Source organism: Chiloscyllium punctatum, chromosome 2 (genome assembly GCF_047496795.1).
Source record: "Chiloscyllium punctatum isolate Juve2018m chromosome 2, sChiPun1.3, whole genome shotgun sequence".
Lineage (NCBI taxonomy): Eukaryota > Metazoa > Chordata > Chondrichthyes > Orectolobiformes > Hemiscylliidae > Chiloscyllium > Chiloscyllium punctatum.
In genome coordinates this window covers 32583215-32608837 of record NC_092740.1, presented here as the reverse complement: position 1 = coordinate 32608837, position 25623 = coordinate 32583215, and the positions used below count along the sequence as shown (strand labels likewise).

Below are 25623 nucleotides of genomic sequence, written 5' to 3'. Positions count from 1 at the left end.
ATAAATAGAGTTCACCCACCATCTTCAACATTTACTCCCTCCACTAATGATGCAAAATGGCAGCTGTGTGGCTCATTTACAAGATGCAATTCAAAAACCCACCCAAGATCCTTCAATTATATTTTCAGACCCACAACCTCTACCACCTAGAAGGACAAGAATAGCAGATGCATGGGAGCACCATCACCTGAAAATTCCCCTGCAAGCCACACACCAATCTGAGTTGGAAATAACCTGCTGCTCCTTTAGTATTACAGAGGGCAATAAATGTAACCGGTGATATCCACATTCCATGAAGTAATAAAAGAAAAACACAGTGTTACTGATTTTACACACTGCTACACAGACATTGCCCTCTTAGTGTTACATCAATAATCCACTACAGCTTCATTAAATGGGTGAGTGGTACATTGATTGGTCAACTGTACTGCAGAATTCTCGAGAAGAGACATATTGGACTGAAAATGTTAACTCTGCTTCCCACTCCATAGATGTTGCTAGGCCTATTGACTTTCTCCTGCATTTTCTGTTTTCCTTTTAGAATAATTAATTCAATTGATTGCTCCAAATGTGATATCAATGTCAAAATTAATATTATTCATTAGTGAATAAATAATATTTAGAGCATGATTTGTAAATTTCATCGATTTATGTCATCTTACCTCTTGGTGCAGCCTCAGTTACATGTACAACAGTCATGTTTGCCTTAAAGGTTGGAGCCACATTTTGTGACCAAATTAATGTAGACTTTCCTGTAAAATAGTAAATAACAATATTCAACATGATTGCTTACAATTTAGGCAAACCCAAAACTATATGCACTCCATGAACCATGGAATAATTTGAATGACTTCGGTTGAAGTTTAATAACTCTGAGCATTCAGAATGCTTCCTTGTTCATCAAAAACTTTCAGATTGCATATTTTTTTAAAAAAAGGAAATAGTATAAAGCTGCAGCATTGAGTATGGAATACAATTTGATCTTTTTTTTCTCAAACTCGTGGCAGCCTTGGGAGGAAGAGATTTCTAATTCACTAAGCTGTTTACCACTGAGGTTTTCTTTACCTCACAGCTGGGTGTGGATTGCAAGGAATAGTCGGTAAATCTCTTATCTTTCTATTATTCAATTACCAGGGTACAGTAGTAGAAAGCAGGTGAAATGCCTTGTGTAAAGGAATTAGGACCCTGGAACAATTGTGCAGTGATGTCTCAGAGCTGCATATCATCAAGTACAAATGCCACAGATTGGGTAGAGTTCAAACAGTCTAGAAGAATGTTAGAAGGAACAGCCTGGAACTCTGTACCAGACCAGACTACAAAATAGACATGAACCCACAAAGAAGAAGTAGATCAGTCTTTACCTAATGTAACTATAAATCAGTGCTTGGTATATCTATGATTATCATGTACAGCAGCATACACAACTAATGTATAATTAATAAATAAATAAATTTAAGGTCTAAATCTGAAGATATTCCTTAACTTTCACATCTCCTTGACAAATCTGTAAAAAACTCAAATTCATAGTGTAAGTTCAACTATATGATAAATATAAGTAGGCCTTCAACATGTTTAAAATAGCAGTTCCTGATTTCCTTTCCTCTGATCTGTGTGATTCCATGTTGGGGTAATGCTGATAATAGCTGGACTAACATTAACTCTCACAAGGGTAGCACAGTGGCTCAGTGGTTAGCACTACTGCCTCACAGCACCAGGCACCTGGGTTTGTGGAGTTTGCACATTCTCCCTGTGTCTGCATGGGTTTCCTCCAGGTTTCTTCCCACAACCTATGTGCAGGTTAGATAGGTTAGCCATGCTAAATTGCCTATAGTGTCAAGGGATGTGCAGGCTAGGTGGATTAGCCATGGGAAATGTAGGGAGGTGCAGATGGATGGGATGCTCTTCGAGAGTCAATGTGGGTTCAATGGGCCAAATGTCCTGCTTCCACACTGTAGGGGTTCTGTTCTATGAACACTCAAATCAAAGGCGACTTCATGATGCTTTTTTCTACTCATGAGTTGTCATAACTCAGCTTGGAACCTGTCTTCTATTGACATCATGTACTTTCACCAAGCTTGCTGTGTACCCCTCAGGAATGGGACATTAGATGTTTTGCTCTTTCAGATTGAGGAAAATTATGTGCCAGTTGTAATGAACTCTTTCAATTAACCAAAATCTGAATCTAGAAATATTTCTGTTTTGTATGGCTAGGTTTCTCCATAGGAAGAATTGCTGAAAATAGCATACATCCATGAACAATAGACCAGTTTTCCTCATCCATAAATAATTATAACTGTGTAGGTTGGGATTCCTGTATTATACTGCCCAAAATTGGGAACTATAGTTTGGGAATTCAATATCACAAATCATGGAACACCAGGAAAGAGTTAGTGGCAGTTGCTGGAACAGGGGTGGAAGGTGTAATGAAGGGTGAGGGTCCACTAGTAAGCATTTTTTTCTGCTCCTGCTGTAATGCCTCTCAAATACATTGTGTTGAAGCTTCCCAGTTGATTGTAGAGATATGGGTTTACAAAATTAATGTTAATAAATTCTATAGGAGAATGACTGAGAGATAATGAGCTATTGGAAATCTCATTTCAGCCTCTACTTGAAGCAAAGGAGGGAAATCCAACCTTTTTTCTCTGTCGTAACATTCATCAATATATCAAAGTTGCATCCATGATCACAAAAATTGTGATGCATAGTTTGACCAGCTAATTAATAGTATCATTCAACACGGTCGAAATCACTTACCTGGAATAAGTATGATGCAGACTGCGTATAAATAATGAAGAGTTCTCATTTGCACAGTCAACATTTCTAACCCTCCTTTGAAATATTCTTTGTTTTTGATACGTGAAAGTATGATAGTGATGTCAAAAATATCTGCCAAATATATGAAAATATAATAAGATTTGTTTTCCCACTTGCAATTTTTTCCACATTTCTTGCTGTTGGTAAACAAGAGTTTACTGATGATAATTTCTCAAGAAGCTCCAAATACTCTGAAAATGCTCAAAATCCTGACAGATGCAGATAAAATTTTCCATGAAGGCTTACCGTTAATATGGCACATTTAACATAATATTGATTTTAAACAATTAATTCAAATGATAACTTGAATCTGCTTCTAGAATAATTGATAAATTAAACAGCTTTAATGCTGGAATATTTTATTGTAAAAATTACTTGTATGAATTCATATTTCTGGTCCATTCATTAACAATAATTTTATAAACCCATATTTCCTCTCAATAAAACAACATTGCAGTTAAAATGTACCTTTAAGACAGAAATATTTAGTCACACATCAAATTTCCTTGCTACGACTTGCAATATCTGGAAAACTTTTGTGTTCCATTAAACCTCCTCAAGTTTTCACATTGTGGAACTTTCTGTCCATATTATCTTGATTCAACTTGCTTCCCAGGGAATATTCATCAGTGGTTATTGCATAAATCACACAAGCAGTAACGATGTGTAGCAGTGAAGGCAGTCTGGAGAAACTTCTGGCAGTTCACTCAACTTGAATCACCATGGCAACAGAAGCTCCTAGTGCTCATTAAAAGTAGGCTGAAACCAACTGGGAACTCCAACACATCATAACTGATTTTCATCAACAGAGGGCAGTTGGTCGTGTAAAATACAAAAGCAAGTTATTCACACCAGAAGTACATTTAACATTAAAAGATATGCATTTACGTTGAACAAGTTAAAAGAGAATTAGAACAAATTATGATTAAACAATATGGGCTTCTTTCAGCAGCAAAACAAGTGTACAAGCATGATGAATACTTCTAAAAGTGGAAAACCAACTTAATTTTCTGAGAGACATCCTCCTCAATTCAAATAGGCAGTCATCTAAGATTAAACGATATTTTTCCAGTTCCAATATTGAATATGGCTATTACATATTTCCATCTTCAATGATTACTTTACCATGACAGTACTGTACGAGCTGTCAGAATTTGTACAAAAGTGTCTTTAAAGGTAAGTTGGTTTTTAATACAAGTTCTGTTAGGCTACCAGATGTCTCTGATGGAAAAGATTAACAAATTCAAATATTTGTGAAGGAAATCAATCTGTTATTGAAAGAGGAATATCAATTCTCTTAAAAGATGAGGAGTGACATGAAGGCTAATATTTCAGAAGGTACAGGAAATTAAAGAAAAACGTCTATGAGGGCTGTAAGTCATGCAAAAGTAATTGAGGGATTGCTGGGGTGAGATTTGGGAGACATACCCATGGTACATTTTCCAGTCAGCAGAATCAAGCAGGACCAGTGCAAACAAACCATCTGCACTGGAATTTTACTCCTTGAACATTTCCAGCCTAGCATGTGATTGCTGTTAAAAGTTAACATTTAAAGCAGCCTTGAATATATGTAAAAGCTACACACATTCCTCATCATTGATCACTGTATCCTGTGGAATGATCGTGAAGAGAAACATCAGACAGAAAATGTCTGCAGACATCTTCACAAATCATTTTCCTTTACTGCCAATTGCTTTTACTACTATTTCTTACTTTTAGTGCTCGGTGCACCATTTTTCTGCTCTGGCTCACTAAAGATGTTTTTAATTAATGGTCTTAATTGTTGCTCAGCAATGGCTCTTTCGGGTGGTTGAAAAGACATACTGCATATGTATTTTAGATAAAAATGTAAGACGTAGGAGCACAACCATTTGGCCCACCAGGTCTGCTCCATCATTCAATAGCTTGTCTAGTAATTCTCATCTTCACTATCCTTCATTTTCCCCAGAGCCCTGGGAGTTTGCTTATTGGGACTGTGGTGTATACTTGGAACAGCATAATTAAGTCTAATTGGATAGGCTAAAGGGGTTCTTTATTCTGATCTTGTGTTTCATCGTGTAAATTTTTGTCTGCTTTGAAATCTCGTAGTCAACCTTGCTATCTTACTCTGGGTAATTTTCACTGTACAGTTACTGAAACAAATTGCAAAGTTATACTCTGGTGCTGGCTGCTTAAGAATGTGTTGAGTGGTCTGGCTTAGTCCATAACAGATTGGGGGCTCTTTTGCGGGATTTTAAACAGCGAGTGGTAGGTGCTAGTATCTTTATTTCGGGTGTTGGTTTGGTTGGGTAGACAAAGCTTGGGATAGTAATGGCTCTTGCAGTCACCAAAAGTTTTCTGGAAGTGGATGCGGTCACTTTGGAAGGTTTGCAAAAAGTGAATAAGACTAAGCTGCAGGAATTGGCAGAGAAGCTGGAATTGGAACTGCCTGCTTCTGTGAGGAAAGGAAAGATCATTACAACAGTAGGTCAACATTTAAACTTGCTGGAGAAACCATCAGAATCTATAGAGATGGCAAGAATTCAATTACAAATGAAGCAGCTTGTGTTAGAGGCGAGAGATAAGGAAAGGGTAGCAAAAATGAAACAGATTGAGTTATAATTAAAAGCAGAAGAGAGGGAAAAAGAGAGAACAGAGAAAGAAAAAGAGAGAGCTTTTAAACTTCAAAAACTGACGCTTAAAAAGGAAAGTCAGCTTAAAAGGCTGGAGATAAAGGTTGAGGGTAGGCTTGGTGAGGCAGAGAGTGAGGATGAGCAAGCCCATGGTAGTCAGAAGCCTAGTGAGAAACTGTTTAAATATGTTCAAGCATTGCCTAAATTTGGTGAGAAGGATGTGGAAGCCTTTTCATCTCATTTGAAAAGGTGGCTAAACAAATTCAGTGGCCAGTGGCAACGTGGGTTTTGTTGATCCAAACAAAACGTGTAGGTTGGACTAGTATTCACATCCCTATCAGAGGAGGTATTTGGGGAGTATGAGGAGGTGAAAAAAGCCATTCTAAGTGTGCGTGAACTTGCACCAGAAGCCTATAGACAACATTTCAGATGTGCATGGACGTACCCTGGTCAAATTACATTGAGTTTGAAAGGATCAAACAGCGTAATTTCAATAGGTGGATAAAAGCTTTAAAAAATGAGCAAACCTATGATGCCCTTAGGTAATTATTTTGGAGGAATTCAAAAATTCACTGCCTGAAGTAGTGCAAACTCATGTGGAAGAGCAGAGAGTTAAAACAGCAAGGTTAGCAGCTGAAGCGGCTGATGATAATGAACTGGTCCATAAAACTTGGTTTGATTTCCAGAATCAATTTCAGTCCATGGGAGATAGAAATTGGGGCAAAGAGAAATCCTCACATGGAAATGGAAAGATAGATCTCAGTGAAGATCATAAGGAGAACCTACCACAGGATGAAAAAGAACCCTTGAGGGGGACAAAGACGTTAAAAGGCTACAGTGTTTTCATTGTAATAAAGTGGGTCACACAAAATCACAGTGCTGGTGGGCTAGGAGAAAAAACTTTCAAGAAAGATTAAATAGAGCTAGAGAGTGGGCCAGACAGTATTTAAAAGTATCACAGCATACAGTGAAACAGGAAGCGGATAAGAAATCACAAATTCACAGTTTTGTAAGTGGGGATAAGGTATTGGTGTTACTTCCAGTAACAGGCGAGCCTTTAAAAACAAAGTTTAGTGGACCGTATCAAATCAAGAGGAAGTTGAGTGAGGTGAACTGTTTGGTGAGGACTCCAGACAGGAAGAAATCTCACACAATGTGGTGTGTGAATATGCTCAAAAGGTATTTTGATAGGGAAGGAAAGCAAGAGGAGAAGGTGTTAATGATTACAGCACAGAAGGAAGAACCATGTTCCGAGGATTCTGAATTGGACATTCCTCAAATCAAATTGGACAATGAGGAAGTTGTCAAACATTGGGATAAATTATTGAGTTACCTTCCACAAGAAAATCAAAATGACCTGAAAGAGTTATTACTATCACATGGGGAGATATGCAGAAATAAACTGGGAAGTATTAACTTAATTGTGCACGATGTAGAGATAGGAGATGCTGTTCCAATTAAACAAATCTTTATGGGCATAGCCCTTGAAAGCTGGCACAGGTTGAGAAGGAGATAGAGCGTATGCTCCAAGATGGAATGAGTTGCAGTGACTGGAGCTCACCTGTAGTCATTGTGCCAAAGCCAGATGGTACCCAATGGTAATGTGTGGACTATCGCAAAGTCAACACTGTTACAAAGACTGATGCATATCCAATTCCACCATTGGAGGACTGTGTCAAAAAAGTGGGACAAGCAACTTACATTTCTAAGTTGGACTTGCTCAGAGGCTACTGGCAAGTACCTCTATCAGAGACAGCAAAGGCCATTTCAGCTTTCATAATGCCAAATGGACTATATCAGTTTAACGTCATGCCATTTGGTATGAAAAACGCTGCAGCCACATTTCAGAAACTAATAAGGTCAGTGCTGGATTACCCAACTGTGAGGTGTGTATTGATGACCTGGTGATTTTTAGTCACTCGTGGAAGGAACATTTACAGCATTTATTGGACTTATTCCATCGACTTCGGAAGGTAGGTGTAGTGGTAAATTGAGCTAAAAGTGAACTTGCCAAAGCCCAAGTCACCTTCCTGGGACATGTTATTGGGCATGGACACATGGCCCCACTGGATGCAAAAACAAAAGTAATTGGGGAATTTCCCACACCTTCGACGAAAAAAGCAGTACTACAGTTCCTGGGGTTGAATGGATTTTATCAAAAGTTTGTACCAAACTTTGCAGTGTGGCTGCACCATTCACCGAATTGTTAAAAAAAGGGCAAGAAGTTTCAGTGGACAGTGGACTGTCCAAAGGCATTTGATGGCTGAAATACTGTGTTAACCACTGCCCCAGAATTAGCCACACCAGACTACACGAAGCCTTTCAAGGTGCCTATTGATGGCAGTGATGTGGGTGTCAGTGTGATGCTCCTGCAGGAGGATGACAAAGGGAATAGAAAGACCCATCGGGTATTTTTTCCAGGAAGTTGAACATTCATCAACAGAAATATTCAATGGTGGTGAAAGAGACTTTAAGCTTGGTGTTGGCATTACAACATTTCAGTGTTTATATTACTAGCAATGCATCTGAGACAATTATATACACCGATTATAACCCATTGACATTTGTGGAAAAACTTTAAGGACTGTTTAGATGGAGATTGTTGTTGCAACCGTGCAATTTGACAATTGTGCATGTGGCAGATCATGAAAATGTGATTGTCGATGCCTTATCAAGATTCAAATGAGATACGGAGGTGTTTGATGGAGGGGGTTTACCACGGCCTGAATCTACATGTGGTTGTGCATGTTTGCATCTTTACAATTAGTGTAGTGTATTTGTGTGTTTAGATTACTAACCGGGGTTTTGAAGGGTTAAAAGTGAAGCCATCTTTTGGTATTGATGGTTAATCTTTTTAAGGGGTGAGGTGTCACAAAGCTATTCCCTTTTTTACTAAAAGCTGTTCCTTGGCTCAAGGAGACTCTGCCCTTGATTTTTTTCAGCGGGGTAATAAACCAGGCCGGGCTCCAATCAGTCTGGTTTGGTGCAGAGATGAAAAGGATTTTGAGAGGCCTTTTGTTTATATGTAAACAGATGAGACTTCAGGCCAAAGGGGTGGTGCTTTAGAAGTGATCTGTATAAACAGAGAGGAGTGGTCAGCTCTTTAACTGGATTGAGCAGTTTTAGTTCAGTCTTGAACTAGGAAGTTCAGCAGTGAGTTATGTGGACACTCTCTCTCTTTTCTGCCCTTCAACTTCAACCTGTAAGCATGTGTTCCATTTAAACTGGGTTTTAAAGGGAGTTTGCTTATTGGGATTGTTGTGTATATTCGGAACAGCATAATTAATTCTAGTCGGATAGGATGAGTTCTGTAGGGGTTCTTTATTCTGTTGTGTTTCATCGTGTAATTTTGTGAATAAACTTTTGTCTGTTTTAAAATCTAGTTGTCAACGCAGCTATCTTACTCGTGGTAATTTTCACCCTCTCCTTTTCCTGAAGGGTCTCAAGGACACTACATGCTGACCATTTCCTGATGAACTTGTGGTCAAATGTGTTTTTCTGCATAAACTTCTCCATGAAGGACCGGTGATACAGAACGGTCCAACTACTCGGAGCGTTCCGCAGCAGCGAGGCCAGGCCCATCCTTCGCAACACCGAAGACAGGTAGAACCTCAGTACGTAGTGACACTTGGTGTTTGCGTACTGGGGATCCACGCACAGCTTGATGCAGCCACACACAAAGGTTGCCATCAGGGTGAGGGTGGCATTGGGTGTGTTTTTCTCCCGTTGCCCAGATATTTATACATCGAGTCCCTTCGGACCTGGTCCACCTTTGATCTCCATATCAATTGGAAGATGGCCTGGGTGACTGCAACGGCACAGGTTCTGGGAATAGGCCAGGCCTGTGCCATGTATAAAAGCAATGATAGTGCCTCATACCTGATGACCAGGTTTTTTCCCACGATGGAGAGTGACCGTAGCTTCCATCTGCCCAGTTTCTGCCTCACTTTGCTTATACACTCCTCCCAAGATTTGGCGCACACCCCAGCCCTCCGAACCAAATACCCAGCACCTTCAGGTGGTCGGTCCTGACGGTGAAGGGGATCGAGGATTGGTCGGCCCAGTTTCCGAAGACCATGGCCTCGCTCTTGCCTCGGTTTACCTTGGACCCGAAGCCCGTTCGAACTGGTCACATATGCACGTGTCAATGCACGGACAGCGGATCCGAGCAGAAAACGGCGATGTCATCCACATACAGGGAAGCCTTAACCTGCAGGCCCCCGCTGCCAGGAATAGTCACCCCTCTCAGGCTCGCATCCTTCCTGACGGATTCGGCAAATGGCTCTATGCAACACACAAACAAGGCGGGTGAGAGAGGGCAGCCCTGCCTGACTCCAGATCTGACTGGGAAGCTATCTGATTCCCACCCATTGATTGAGACTGCACTGACAATGTTGGTGTAGAGCAGTCTTATACAATTGCATATTCCCTCCCCAAAGCCCATTTTGGAGAGAACATCTCTCATATACGTATGTGATATCCTGTCAAAGGCTTTCTCCTGGTCCAGGCTGATCAGGCAGGTGTCCAACCCTCTGTCCTGCACGTAGGCGATCGTATCCCTGAGGAGTGCGAGACTCTCAGCAATCTTCCTGCCCAGTACAGCACAGGTTTGGTCAGGGTGAATCACCGACCCCAGAGCAGACCTGACCCAGTTGGCGATAACCTTTGACAAAATTTTGTAATCTGCAATCAACAGTGAGATTGGTCTCCAATTTCTGATTTCCTCCCTCTCCCCCTTCCGCTTGTAGATGAGGGTGATGATGCCTTTCCTCATGGATTCACTGATGGTACCTGCCAGAAGCACACTGACATACACCTCCATCAGGTCCTGGCCAATCAAGTCCCACAGAGCAGAGTAGAGCTTGACTGGTAAGCTGTCGCTTCCGGGAGTTTTATTATTTTCGAGGAACTCGAGGGCCTTGGTCAGCTCATCCAGAGATAGCGGCTGGTCCAGCCTCTCCCGTGTTCTATCGTCTAAGACCTCCATGATAGAGGACAGGAACGATGGGCAGGCCACGCTGTTGGTTGGCTTCAAGTCATATAGACTGGCATAGAAGGATTTGCTGATCCTCATGATGTCAGCCTGAGATGACGTTACCGAGCCATCTTCTTCCTTCAGGCTGCTGAGCACGGAGCTCTCTTTGTGCACCTTCTGGAAGAAGAAACGTGAGCACATCTCGTCCTGCTCCACCGAGCGGACCCTGGACAGGAAGATTATCTTGGAGGCCTCCGAGGCAAACAGTGAGGCTTGCTGGCCCTTCACCTCCTTGAGGTCCTCCGTGACATCCACCCCCATCGTCTGTAGCAGGAGCAGGTTCTGCATACTTTCTTGGAGTTGGGACAGTTTTCCCCGCCTCTCTCTCGCCTCCTGAACACCTTTGAGGATGAAGAGCTTCGTGATGTTCCCTTTTACTGTTTCCCACCAGTCCGCTGGGGACTCAAAGAGGGGCTTCACGGTTCTCCAACCTGTGTAATCCCTCCTGAGCTCCTCAATGTTTGCTGGGGTCAACAGCTTTGTGTTCAGCTTCCACGTTCCCTTACCAGCCCGCTGCTTGTCCTGTAGGTGACAGTCGGCCAGCAGGAGGCAGTGGTTAGAGAAGAACACCAGCTTGACGTCGATGGATCTGACCGAGAGCACTCGGGACACAAACAGGTAATCTATCCTTGAGCGGACAGACACATCTGCTCATGACCAGGTGTATCTACGCTGCGCTCCATCTGCAGGGGTGCTGAAGATGTCTTGGCATCTGGAGCTGTGGGGCGGTGGGTACCTCTTGGTTCTCATTGGGTGGGGGGAGGTCTTTACCCATCCCCTCAGAGGGATTGTCTTTTCCTATTTGGGTGGTGCTGCCCTCCTTTCTCCCTGCGGCGCTCTGTCTCTTCCTCTGGTGACGTCCCTCCTTGCACCCATCCTCACCATCTGAAGAGCTGCCTGTATCCTCGTCGTGTAGGTGTCGTTTCCCCTTTTGCTGGGTGGTTTTCGGGGCCTGCTGAGGTTTCCTCTTCCTGCTTTTGACTGTAATCCAATCCTCTGCCTCCTTTGCTCCCTCCTCTTCCATTTCCTCCGTCTGTCTTGAAGGAGCTTGGATCGGCTGCTGCACCTCCCCACTGTCTGCTGTCTGCTCCGCTCCAGCCTGCCCTTCCTTCTGGGTGCCTCCAGACACCATTCCTGTGCTGGTTTGTGGTACCTTGCTGGTCTTATGCAGGTCCACGGCTCGTGTTGCCACCTCCGGCCATCTGTGCATAGGTGGCAGCCCCTTGACTTGAGCAGGCCTTGTACATGTGGCCTGCCTCTCCGCACAGATTACAGTTCTTGGCCTCTTCACATTTCTTGGTCGGGTGGCCTTCCTGCTTGCAGTTTCAACAGACGGTCACGTTACAATCCGCCGCCATGTGGCCTGACCTCCTGCAGGTTGGTAAAAACAATGACTGCAGATGCTGGAAACCAGATTCTGGATTAGTGGTGTTGGAAGAGCACAGCAGTTCAGGCAGCATCCAAGGAGCAGCAAAATCGATGTTTCGGGCAAAAGCCCTTCATCAGGAATAAAGGCAGTGAGCCTGAAGCATGGAGAGGTAAGCTAGAGGAGGGTGGGGGTGGGGAGAGAGTAGCATGGAGTACAATAGGTGAGTGGGGGAGGGGATGAAGGTGATAGGTCAGGGAGGAGAGGGTGGAGTGGATAGGTGAAAAAAAAGATAGGCAGGTAGGACAAGTCATAGGGACAGTGCTGAACTGGAAGTTTGGAACTAGGGTGAGGTGGGGGAAGGGGAAATGAGGAAACTGTTGAAGTCCACATTGATGCCCTGGGGTTGAAGTGTTCCGAGGCGGAAGATGAGGCGTTCTTCCTCCAGGCGTCTGGTGGTGAGGGAGCGGTGGTGAAGGAGGCCCAAGACCTCCATGTCCTTGGCAGAGTGGGAGGGGGAGTTGAAACAGGGCGGTGTGGTTGATTGGTGCGGGTATCCCGGAGATGTTCCCTAAAGTGCTCTGCTAGGAGGTGTCCAGTCTCCCCAATATAGAAGAGACCACATCGGGAGCAACGGATACAATAAATGATATTAGTGGATGAGCAGGTAAAATTTTGATGGATGTGGAAGGCTCCTTTAGAGCCTTGGATACAGGTGAGGGAGGAGGTGTGGGCGCAGGTTTTGCAGTTCCTGCAGTGGCAGGAGAAGGTGCCAGGATGGGAGGGTGGGTTGTAGGGGGGTGTGGACCTGACCTGGTAGTCACAGAGGGAACGGTCTTTGCGGAAGGCGGAAAGGGGTTGGGATAGAAATATATCCCTGGTGGTGGGGTCTGTTTGGTTGTGGCATCACACTTTCATGCCCTGCGTATGTCAGGTAACCTCTGCTTCCTCCGATTGCGAAGCTGGAGGGTGGGTGGAGGATGTTCCCACTGGCATCGACCCTCAGGATTACCCTGACCTGCTGCTTGCTGGTCCAGATCCCGAAAGGATTGACCACATTGATGCTTTCTCCCTCGACCTGGACATATCTTCTCAGGAAGGTCAGGACATCCGCTGTTGGGATGTGGGCGTTGTACATATGGAAGCACACACAACAGGACCGCTGACAAGATGGAGAACAGAGGTTCCCCTTCCTTCTCCTTGAGGACCTTCAGGAGCTGCTCGCAATTCTACACGCTCCTGAAGGTCACATCGAAATAGCCTGCCCCAGGAAAATCCTGCAGGCAGTACATGTCTTTTTTTTATTTCAAAAATATACTTTATTCATAAAATACTTTAATGATCTGTACAACTGGACATGCCATACATATGTAAACATTCCATTTGTTTGCATACCGAAAACAGAGTAATCATTCCTATTTACAGGTCTGTACGATTACATTTTTAGCTGAGGCGTCAGCAGAGCCCAAATGACTGCGTGGGCCCCCTGTTCTTCTTTAGGCAGGCAGATGTTACACAGTAGTCTTTCCCCACCACGCCTTGGCGGCAGCTGCCCCAAGCTTCAGCGCGTCCCTCAACACGTAGTCCTGGACCTTGGAATGTGCCAGTCTGCAACACTCAGTCGGGGTCAGCTCCTTCAACTGGAAGATCAACAGGTTTCGGACCACCCAGAGAGCGGCCTTCACCGAGTTGATGATCCTCCAGGCACAGTTAATGTTCGTCTCGGTGTGCGTCCCGGGGAACAGGCCGTAGAGCACGGAATCCCTCGTCACGGCGCTGCTCGGGACGAACCTCAACAAACACCACTGCATTCCTCTCCAGACTTCTTCTGCGTAGACACATTCCAGAAGGAGGTGTGTGACAGTCTCGTCCCCCCCGCAGCCGCTTCGAGGGCAGCTTGCGGTGCGGCTGAGAGTCCGGGCGTGCATAAAGGATCTCACAGGCAGAGCCCTTCTCACCACCAGCCAAGCCGTGTCTTGGTGCTTGTTGGAAAGTTCTGGCGATGAGGCATTCTGCCAAATGGCTTTGACAGTCTGCTCAGGGAACCGCTCGATAGGATCCGCCCTCTCCTTTTCCCGAAGGGTCTCAAGGACACTATGTGCTGACCACTTCCTGATGGACTTGTGGTCAAAGGTGTTTTTTTTCATAAACTTCTCCACGAAGGACAGGTGATACGGAACGGTCCAACTACTCGGAGCATTCCGCGGCAGTGAGGCCAGGCCCATCCTTCGCAACACCGGGGACAGGTAGAACCTCAGTACGTAGTGACACTCGGTGTTTGCGCACCGGGGATCCACGCACAGCTTGATGCAGCCACACACAAAGGTGGCCATCAGGGTGAGGGTGGCATTGGGTGTATTTTTTCCTCCGTTGCCCAGATCTTTGTACAGCGAGTCCCTTTGGACCCGGTCTATCTTTGACCTCCATATAAACTGGAAGATGGCCTGGGTGACTGCAGCAGCACAGGTTCTGGGAATAGGCCAGACCTGTGCCACGTATAATAGCAATGACAGTGCCTCACACCTGATGACCACGTTTTTTCCTGCGATGGATAGCGACCGTAGCTTCCATCTGCCCAGTTTCTGCCTCACTTTGCTGATACGCTCCTCCCAAGACTTGGTGCACCCACCAGCCCCTCCAAACCAAACACCCAGCACCTTCAGGTGGTTGGTCCTGACGATGATTGGGATCGAGGATTGGTTGGCCCAGTTCCCGAACAGCATGGCCTCGCTCTTGCCTCGGTTTACCTTGGACCCCCGAGGCCCGTTCGAATTGGTCACATATGCACACGAGTCTGCGCACGGACAGCGGATCCAAGCAGAAAACGGCGACGTCATCCATGTACAGGGAAGCCTTAACCTGCAGGCCCCCGCTGCCAGGAATAGTCACCCCTCTCAGGCTCGCATCCTTCCTTCCTGATGGACTCGGCAAATGGCTCGGCAAACAAGGCAGGAGAGAGAGGGCAGCCCTGCTTGAATCCAGATCTGACTGGGAAGCTATCTGATCCCCACCCATTGATTGAGACTGCACTGACAATGTTGGTGTAGAGCAGTCTGATCCAATTGCAGATTCCCTCCCCAAAGCCCATTTTGGAGAGAACATCTCTCATATCTGTGTGATATCCTGTCAAAGGCTTTTTCCTGGTCCAGGCTGATCAGGCAGGTGTCCACCCCTCTGTCCTGCACGTAGGCGATCGTATCCCTGAGGAGTGCGAGACTCTCAGCGATCTTCCTGCCCGGTACAGCACAGGTTTGGTCAGGTTGAATCACCGACCCCAGAGCAGACCTGACGCGGTTGGCGATTACCTTTGACAGAATTTTGTAATCCGCATTCAACAGTGAGATTGGTCTCCAGTTTTTGAGTTCCTACCTCTCCCCCTTCTGCTTGTTGATGAGGGTGATGATGCCTTTCCTTATGGATTCACTGATGGTACCTGCCCGAAGCATACTGACATACACCTCCATCAGGTCCTGGCCAATCAAGTCCCACAGAGCGGAATTGAGCTCGACCGGTAAGCCGTCGCTTCCGGGAGTTTTATTCTTTTCGAAGGACTCGAGGGCCTTGGTCAGCTCGTCCAGAGATAGCGGCTGGTCCAGCCTCTCGTGTGTTCTGTCGTCTAAGACCTCCGTGATAGAGGAAAGGAATGATTAGGAGGCCACCCTGTCGGTCGGCTTTGCGTCATACAGACTGGCATAGAAGGATTTGCTGATCCTCATGATGTCAGCCTGAGATGACGTTATCGAGCCATCTTCTTCCTTCCGGCTGCTGAGCACGGAGCTCTCTTTGTGCACCTTCTGGAAGAAGAAACGTGAGCACGTCTCGTCCTGCTCCACCAAGTGGACTCTGGACAGGAAGATTATCTTGGAGGCCTCTGAAGCAAAGAGCGAGGCTTGCTGGCCCTTCACCTCCTTGAGGTCCTCCGTTACATCCACCCCCATCGTCTGCAGCAGGAGCAGGTTCTGCATACTTTCCTGGAGCTGGGACAGTTTTCTCCGCCTCTCTCTTGCCTCCTGAACACCTTTGAGGATGAAGAACTTCGTGATGTTCCCTTTATACTGTTTCCCACCAGTCCGCTGGGGACTCAAAGAGGGGCTTCATGGTTCTCCAACCTGTGTAATCCCTCCTGAGCTCCTCGATGTTTCCCGGGGTCAACAGCTTGGTGTTCAGTTTCCATGTTCCCTTGCCCGCCTGCTGCTCGACCTGTAGGTAACAGTCGGCCAGCAGGAGGCAGTGGTTAGAGAAGAACACCGGCTTGACATCGGTGGTTCTGACCGAGAGCATTCGGGACACAAACAGATAATCTATCCTTGAGTGGATAGACCTGTCTGCCCGTGACCAGGTGTATCTACGCTGCGTTCCGTCTGCAGGGGTGCTGAAGATGTCGTGCAGCTTGGCATCTTTTACCGTGTCCATCAGGGCTCTGGACATCGCGTCCAGTTTACTGTACCCCCCGATGGATCATCCATCTGCATCAATGATACAGTTGAAGTCTCCGGCCAGAATGACCGGCCTGGACGTAGCCAGCAACAGTGGAAGCTGCTGCAGCACAGCCATCCGTTCACTCTTACCCACTGGGGCGTACACATTAATCAGTCTCAGGGGAGCATTCCTGTACATGACGTTAGCGATGAGGAGGCGCCTGTCCACCACCTCCTTAACCTCGGAGATGGTGAAGTTGCCTCCTTGTAACAGGATAGCCAGGCCGAAGGCGCGGCTATCGTTGCCCCCCGACCAAACTGACGGCCCATGGGCCCACAAGCTCGACCATCTCCTGTAGCTGCTGAGGTGCGGTATCCCACACTCCTGCAGAAACAGGACGTCGGCTTTAACGTTGGCCAGGAAGGCCATCGTAGAAACACATCGCGTAGCCGATTTGATGCTATGCACATTGATGCTGGCAATTTTTAACCCCATTTTAACAGTTTACGAGGTTGACACTGTTCATTTGCTGCTGGTCTTTCCCCTCTGCTTCAAACCCGCAGCATTCCAGCAAAATCTTCTTGATAAACACCGTCCTATCGACCGGTGTATACTCCTCCACCTTCTTCACAGTCACCCTGACTGTGTTGCGAATGCCCTGGCCTGGGCTGCGAGTCGCTGCTCTGAGGTTGGCTGGTACCTGAATTGGCATTAGGCTGAAGCCAGCATAAAGATCCACCAAGAGTAGGTCAGCACAACCAAACGAACATCCAACGTCCTATCATGATCCAGCGATGATCTCTAGCAGCTCCGACGACTCGCAACACGCCCACCGTAGTATCCCCCCTACCAGCACACGTCAGCTGCGTTGAACCTGCAGCACTCGAGCAGAATCTCTTCCTCTGATCGTCAGGAACTACACATATTCTGAGCCAAAAGGCCGAGAAACAATCAGTGCAGCAGAGTCAGCCAAAGCATCACAAGCAGGACTTCTTTCCCAACCTCACACAATGGAACTGAGGCACGTGAAATCATATTTCACTGACTCTAAATATTTTAAAGTTGCAGAGATCTGCATTATCTGTGTAATCCCAAGTACAAATGCAGCTCACCGCTATGATCTCTTTATAATTATCTCTGAGAATGAGACATTGAGATTGAAGTGTCTAGCACAGGTCTAAGTGCTGATGTGGGTGGGGTAAAGGTGGTTAGGTGTCCAGAGTGAATCAGTAGCCAGAGGAGAGGGCATAAGGGGTTAGGAATCTCACAGGTTGAGGTGATGTCTTGGATTACAGGATATATCCAAGTGTTTCTTTTCGAAATATAGTTAAGAGAATACTCAACAATTTGCTTATATATGAACATTTATTAAGTAATAGTAAAAAATTGGAACAGAAAGGAAATAAAATGACTTAAATATGGCCATCTATGAAGTAATAAAAAATATGAAAAAGGAAAGAAAAGGAAGCAATGAGTCTCACACCCTCCTGCCCATTGGGGACTTCTCGATCGATGGCTGGTTTGGAGGCTTAGATTTGTCCCTGGCACCGTCCACAATCCAGGTCTGAGGTGAAGTCCAAAAATATGAAATGAAACTCTCTCTCTTATATATGGTAACAAACAGTCAGCAAAGAAAAGCTGATACAGAAAATAAGCTGCTTGCAAGTAGAGAAAACAAGTTTTAATCGTGCCGTCGCCCTCAAGGTCATGCAGCTTTTGAATATTATCAATAATTTTCAGCCCATCCTGTCCAGGTGAATGGGAGTAACTGAGTGAAGATGCTGCTTAACATGAGCCTTAATGGCAGGTAGGTGAAGTAGCAGAGTTCGAGTTAGTGTGAGGTAGCAGAGGTAAGGTGGTAGTACTTCACCTAATGGAAGGCAAAATATCATGAACCTTTTTCCTGTATGTCCCTTTGGAGAGTGGACGCTGTGCTGACCCAGTGCAAACTTCAAATCAGGTTGACAGGATCTGGCTGGGTCGCCTATTGTTATCCTGAGGAAGAAGATTGGACCATCTCTCAACCATCCTGCCCACCATGACATCCAGATCTCTGTCAGCAAATCATCAAATTGCCTCTATTGGCCATCTCTGGAGCGATACCTCCAACTCTGCAAATGAGAATGGCAGTTCCTGGCTGACAGTGATTGATTTGTTCCATAGATGGGGATTAAATATGATGCCAGTGGTGGGAATTGTGCAAGGTCATAGCAGTGGCAAGTGGAGGCCACTAGAGGCATGGTACTTACCTAACGAGATGAGAAGCAAAGAATTGTGAGACAACTCACCGCAGCTCACGGAGAGAAAGTTTCCATGAAAATCCATAAAGCTGAAACCTAGTAGATTCTCAGTAAAATTCAACCAAATGCCTTTTGGATGGGGTATTAAAATGAGGCCATTTATCTATTAAAGATCTCACCACCATCCCTCCACACCCTAATTATGGACTATCTGATAATTTGTTGTTTATAGGACCTTTGTTATAGAATATTTCAAATGTGATGAAAATTTGCATTCATACAGCTCACTGACTGTGGAAACATATACATAATTACTTTACAGAGATTTCTTAAGAAAATGCACATTATATAAAAAAGCCATCACAGAATTTTATTTTACAACGACTGAGCAACCTTCTCAATCTCACAATGTCCTAAAGGTTTTGAGCCAAATAATCATTCAGAAATGCAGTCTCAATTATAACATAGGGAAACACAGAAATAAATTTGCATACAGCAAGGGGGAACATGAACATTGAGAGTTAGGAACATAGCAACAGGCCATTCAGCCCATTGAGTCTACTCTCCTATATAATATGTTCATGGTTCATCATACAGTTTGATGCCCTTTATGCACACTACCCTTGTAACCCTTTATGCCCCTGGTGATCAGAAATCTATCAATCTCTTTAAACATACTCAAAGTGTGATCTTACACAGCCGTCTGTGGCAGAGAATTCCAAAAGTTCACAAAACACTAAGTAAAAGAATATTTCCTCAGCTTGATCTTAAATAGCATCTCCTTCATATACCTGTGGTTCTCGACACCCTAAACAGGGAAAGCGACCGACCTGCATCAACCTTGTCTATTCCTTTAAATATTTTCTAGGATTCAAATCATCTCTTATTCTTTGAAACTCTAGAGAACACAGATTGAGTTTGTTTACTTTCTCTTCATAGGACAGTCCTACTTTTCTGGGAACAAATCTCATGAACCTTGGTCGCAGTCCCTGTATGGCATCTTCTTGAGATTAGAAAACCATCCTGCACACAGTGTAGTCTAATAAAACCCCAACAGAGCTGTGTTCAATCCTCTTGCAATAAAAGCTAATGGACCTAATGGCTTGCAGCATCTGCGTGTTCGCCTTCAGTAACTTATTGACAAGTCCCTTTGCTCATCTACATTTACAAACTGCCTATTATTCCTCCTACCAAAGTGGTGGCCTCTCACTTTTCCATATTATGTTGCATCTGCCTTCTTCTTGTCCACTCTCTAAACCTGTCTAAATCCTTCTGAAACTGTCTTCTTCATAACACACTGTTTGTCTTTGTATCATCTGCAAATGCAGAAGTATTATGTTTGCTCCCCACCTTCGGATCGTCGATATACACTGTGAATATCTGGGGCCCTAGTACACCGCTTGTCACAATCTGCCAACACGAGAATGACCTATTTATTTCTATGCTCTACTACCTTCCTATTGGCCAATCATTAATCCATGTCATTACCTCCTGCACCATGTGCTTTAGTTTTGCTAACCCTGATCAAAAGCCTTATGAAAATTGAAATACACTACATTAATTTATCAATTATATCAGTTACACCATAAACGTAGGTAACCTTGAAAGAATATATAGTTACTGTAAGTCATGTAATAGTTCTTTAAAGACTGTCCACTGCCTATGTACAGTCAAACCTTTTAATATAATTTCCCCATCCAGTTCAGCAAAATTGTGCTTTATGATTTTGTAACTTACCTCATTCAAAGTTAACATCCTTGCTTTAGATTGAACTACCTCACATTCAAATACAAAATAAAATTCAATCATACTATGGTTACTTGTCTCTAAAGATTCTTTCACAAAAAGGTTGTTAATTAGTCCTTTTACATTACAAAATACTAGATCCAGTCTGTCCTCCAGTTGGATCCTCAGCATACTGTTCTGGAAAACAATCTATAACACACTGCATAAACTCAGTCTCCCCAGCTTGAGTGTTCAGTTGATTATGCAGTGCATCTGCAGATTGAAGTGTCCCATGATGACTGTGTTCCTAAGGTACAAACTTCTGACATCCTCTGATGTATACCATGCCTCACACTAACATGGTAAAAACAGTCGGTGGGAGGGGGGGGGGAAAAGAGGGTGGAATGGATAGGTGGAAAAGAAGATAGGCAGGTAGGACAAGTCATGGGGACAGTGCTGTGCAGTGGGAGAGGGACTCCCTGAGATTCTTGTAGAGAGAGGAGGAAAACTTCTTCAAGGTAGGCATCCTTGCAAGAGGATTCGCAGTGGGGTTAAAATCAACTAGGTAAAAACAAGGACTGCAGATGCTGGAAACCAGATTCTGGATTAGTGGTTCTGGAAGAGCACAGCAGTTCAGGCAGCATCCGAGCAGCAGTAAAATCGACGTTTCAGGCAAAAGCCTTTCATCAGGAATACAGGCAGAGAGCCTGAAGGGTGGAGAGATAATACGTTTCAGGCAAAAGCCCACACTAAAACTACCTATAAATGGTTCTGATGGCAATGTCTGCTGCCCCCTGCTGTATCTTAATTCCAACCAAACCAATTAAAACAGGTTGTTCTTTCAGTTTAAGATCGTCCCTTAATAATGCTTTGATCCCACCCCTTACTATCAGCACAACTCCACTCCCTTTCTAGGTGTTGAATATTCAGTTCCCAGTTCCGGTCCCCATTCAGCCATGTCTGTGTAATGGAAATTAGATCATACCCATGTGTCTTCATTTGTTCTTTTAGACCTTGTTGTGAATACTGCATGCATTCAGGTAGACTGCCTTTTAACTTGGACTTTTTGACATCATTCCAATTTGAAGACATTCAAAACAATACAAAGCACTGTCTCTCCTGTTGTCCACTCTTCCTAGCAGCTTTTCTACTTCTTGTTGTCAATTTTACTTTCTTCTAATCAGTGTTATTCTTAAGGTTCCTACCCCCTTTAATAGTTGGTTTAAAGCATCCCCAACAGCACTAGTACATCTCCCTTTGACTATATTGTATCAGTCCCAGTATAATCAAGGCGTAAGACAGCTCCCACCTACCTTAGAATTGTTTCCACGTCTCAGGAACATGATACTCTCCAGCTTAGACCATTTCTCCAGGCCGTGCCTTTCAATCAATCGATCCTCCTGCATTATGCTCATTAGCATGTGGTACTGGGTATAACCCTGAGATTACTGCTCAAGGTCTTGCTTTTTAATTTCCACACTAACTTCCTGAGATTTGCTTTCAGGACCTTATTCCTCTTCTTTCCCATGTCGTTGATGCCAATGTGAACTACAACTTCTGGATGATCCCCCTCCCCAGAAGGATATCGTGCTCCCCATTCCATGGGCCTGGAACCAGTGAGTCAATGGCATCTTGGAGTCATATCTAAAGCCACCGAAATGCTGTCTAATCACCTGACTGGAATTCCTCCCCTATGTCCTCGCCCTTCTACTTACTCCTCCCCTTTACAACAGAGATGCCTTGGTGCCACAAAATTGTGTTTGGCTGTATTCCCTGAGGAATAAAATAAATAAGCCTAACTAGTAACATTACTTCATTTAGAATTTACTCTTATTTTCTTCTGGTTTCCTTTATAATTCAATTTCAATATGACCAGATGTAACATTTTTCTCTCTTTTGCCAAACTTTTTTTATTGCAATCTAATTAGTTACATTTTCATTACAAGTGATATGCTTTTCTAGTTTTAACTGTTTAGGTTCGCTCCTTATCACCAACTATTAAACTTACAGTTTTCCTACTGTTATAGTTCAGGAAGCCAAACAGGAAAGGAACATTGTTTACTGTTGAACAGCTACTACTAATGAATACCTAGGCTAGCTCCAGCCCAAGACAGACAATTCTGCATACCCATCATGAAAAGGGTTCAGGGAACTCACACTTGACAAACTGCAGGGGAAGATTAATTCATGATTCTCGATGAGCCTTAAAGGGGTTACCACATCTACGATGTCTTCCTTCACACTGAGCCCACACACCGATTGCCTCCTCTCTTGGACTGAGGACCATAAGCTTCATCCTCTCTTTATCCATTGCCCAGAGACTTATCACACAGGTCAGGGTGTCTGTGCTCTCAGGAGTGAAGGCTCTGAGCATCACCCTCTATCCACACCAATGAATGAGCATACAAGCTATTTTAATGAATCAGCGTTACCCAGGACTCCACTCTTCTCAAATTGTAGCAGGAATCCATTATAGCTTCCCTTCAACAAAAGACAGTTTTGGTTTATTTAACTTTTCACCTGAAGCAAGGATCTCAACTACCGTGCTCACACAGATTCATACCAATACACCAATCTAGGAACCAAACTCAAATTTTCTATTTTAAAGGCAACAAGCCTAGTCCAAGGCAAGGGCACAACACCTGTAAATAGGCCATAAACAAGGGTGAATTTTAAAGAATTCCTGAATCAATAACAGTGACAGGTTTAAAGTACAGAATTCCCAAACATGGGCATATCAGTTAAAAGCACAATGGGGAAAATGGGAGTAGGGGAGAAGCAAAGGAATGGAGCCTTTGTGGTGGGAAATTGGAGTTTATAAATCTGAGGGAGTCTCCACAATTTATGTTCTATTTAAGTGAACCTCTCAACTGATAAGGACTATTTCATGGTGTGCTTATAGAGTCAGTTTCCCTGTTGGGCATAGGGTGATAGTGTCAGCTATTTCAGATCATTCATCTATTTTCTTCTAATCCCCATGCCATCCATTCTGTCAAACTTCATTTCCCTCACTGTGCCAGTATTATCTTTCTGCATATGTGCAAGGTAAATTGGCAATCCTGATTCAGCATTCACTTTTCCAATCCTTGAAAAAGATTGTTTCCTTGACTAAAATGTTCCATAATTTGATATCAGAGAACTCAGGAATCAAATTCCCCAGGACAACTTTCAAGATTTAAAACTAGCTATACATATTTCAGCATTATTACATATCAGAACTGATAATTGGTTTCCTTATATGTAAAGGTGCTGACAATGCACCTTCTTTGGTATTTCTAATCCTTAGTGAAATTTACATCTATGTGACTGATGGAAACAGGGTCCTATCATATTTGAAGCCATAAAGAATGTCTTGTCTTTTTTCCATGTAGCATTGGATAAAACAAAACATTCAACTTAAAATGATTTTTTTTTTAAAAAAAAGGAAGAGGCATTTGCTTTTACATCTGGGAATAAAGAAAAATGCAAATGCAACATATGATCATTTGAACTTCCTTGCCCTGCACAAAATAGTCACCAACTCTCATCTGCAAAGAAACAAAAAGATGAACAATTAAAAAAAAGGCATAGAGCAAAGGGCAGGTAACAGGAGGAGGATTCAGAGAATTAGCAACACAATTAGAGATGGGAAGAGTGACTATATCCTTGATTTATTGCACACATTGTCACATGAAATCTAGTTAGATCTGAAACATGTTATAAAGTACATGTTATAAAGTACATTGTTAACAGCTAACCCGAGAATGCAACTTTAAAATAAAGGTTTTGTGATTTACACATGAAAGAAGTGAAACTATCACTGTATTCGAACAGATGAAAGGCTTAACAGACAATACATTTTTCAATGTATAATTTCAGTTACATCACACTGTAAATTTTTGCTATAAATTCTGTGTTACAATCGAGCCCTCCACTATCACCTGATGAAGGAGCGTCGCTCCGAAAGCTAGTGTGCTTCCAATTAAACCTGTTGGACTATAACCTGGTGTTGTGTGATTTTTAACTAGTGTAAACTACAATGACTGCACTGTGAATTTAGCCTAATCTAACTAAACATGCAATCACTGCTATTTTAGAGTTAGTGAACCAGATTTCACAATTGGGCCTCCAGATTCTCACAGTAAAATATTTCTAAAATACTTCCAGAAATATTTTTAAACCATCTCCTTTTGTCTAACTGAAATTTCTCATGTGTAAAATAGTGGTTCAATAAATCCAGAAAGTACTATTTCACAATCAGAAAATTAACATATACACAACACTATTAAATTAAATCTGTACCAAACACTTTGACTTGAGGGCCTCAATGTTTTCCAAACATATTCAAATTTTTAAATCCAAAGTTGAGGTTTTATGTTGAAATTGGATGGTGAAATCTCAGCATGTACAATGTTTTTAAATTTTCCAGGCGCACTGATGCTGTTAAATAATCAAATCACCTATACTGATGGAATATTTTAAACTATGACTTTCTATTCCTTGCTTTTCTTCAAAAAAATTCTAAAATGAGAGGCTGTAAACACGAAGAAATAAATTACAGGTTATACCACACAGTCATAGAGCTGCACAGCACGGAAACTGACCCTTCGGCTATATGCTGAACAGATGTCCTAACCTAGTCGGGTCCCACTTGCCGGCACTTGGCCCATATCCCTCTAAATCTTTCCCATTCATATACCCATCCAGATTACTGTTAAATGTTGTAATTGTACCAATCTCCACCGCTTCCTCTGGCAACTCATTTCATACTTGCACCACTCGCTGCATGAAAAAGTTGCCCCTTAGATCCCTTTTAAATTTTTCCCCTCACCGTAAACCTATGCCCTCTAGTTCTAGACTCCCCCAACCCAGTGAAAATACCTTGTCTATTTACTCTGTCCATGCCTCTCAATTTTATAAACCCCTTTCTGGTCACCCCCCAGCCTCTGACGCTCCAGAGAAAACAGCCCCAGCCTGTTCAGCCTCTCCCTATAGCTCAAATCATCCAACCATGGTAACATCCTTGTAAATCTTTTCTGAACCTTTACAAGTTTCACAACATCCTTCTGATAGGAAGGAGACCAGAATTGCATACAAAAGTGGCCTAACTAATGTCCTGTACAGCCATAACACGACCCCCCCCCCAACTGCTACATTCAATGCTCTGACGAATAAAGGAAAGCATACCAACCGCCTTCTTCACTATCTTATCCACCTGTGACTCTACTTTCAAGAAACTATGAACCTGCACTCCAAGGTCTCTTTGTTCAGCAACACTCCTTAGGTCCTTACCATTAAGTGTACACGTCCTGCACTGATTTGCCTTTCCAAAATGCAGCACCTCACATTTATCTAAATTAAACTCCATCTGTTACTCCTCAGCCCATTGGTCCATCCAATCAAGATCCTGTTGTACTCGGAGGTAACCTTCTT

General features: G+C 43.8%; 1 protein-coding gene across 3 annotated transcripts in view; it reads right to left on the bottom strand.

The window, feature by feature from the left end:
* LOC140495808 (cadherin-related family member 2-like) overlaps positions 1 to 3460 on the bottom strand; it is a 148911-nt gene extending 145451 nt beyond the window's left edge. For all 3 annotated transcript variants that reach the window (XM_072594951.1, XM_072594959.1, XM_072594967.1), the window contains exons 1-3: positions 3283 to 3460; positions 2755 to 2886; positions 663 to 752 (exon numbers count right to left, since the gene is read on the bottom strand). In XM_072594951.1, the coding sequence (XP_072451052.1) occupies positions 663 to 752; positions 2755 to 2818 (154 nt within the window). In that variant the 5' untranslated portion in view covers positions 2819 to 2886; positions 3283 to 3460. The remainder of the gene's footprint in view (positions 1 to 662; positions 753 to 2754; positions 2887 to 3282) is intronic.
* Positions 3461 to 25623: the final 22163 nt, after the last annotated feature.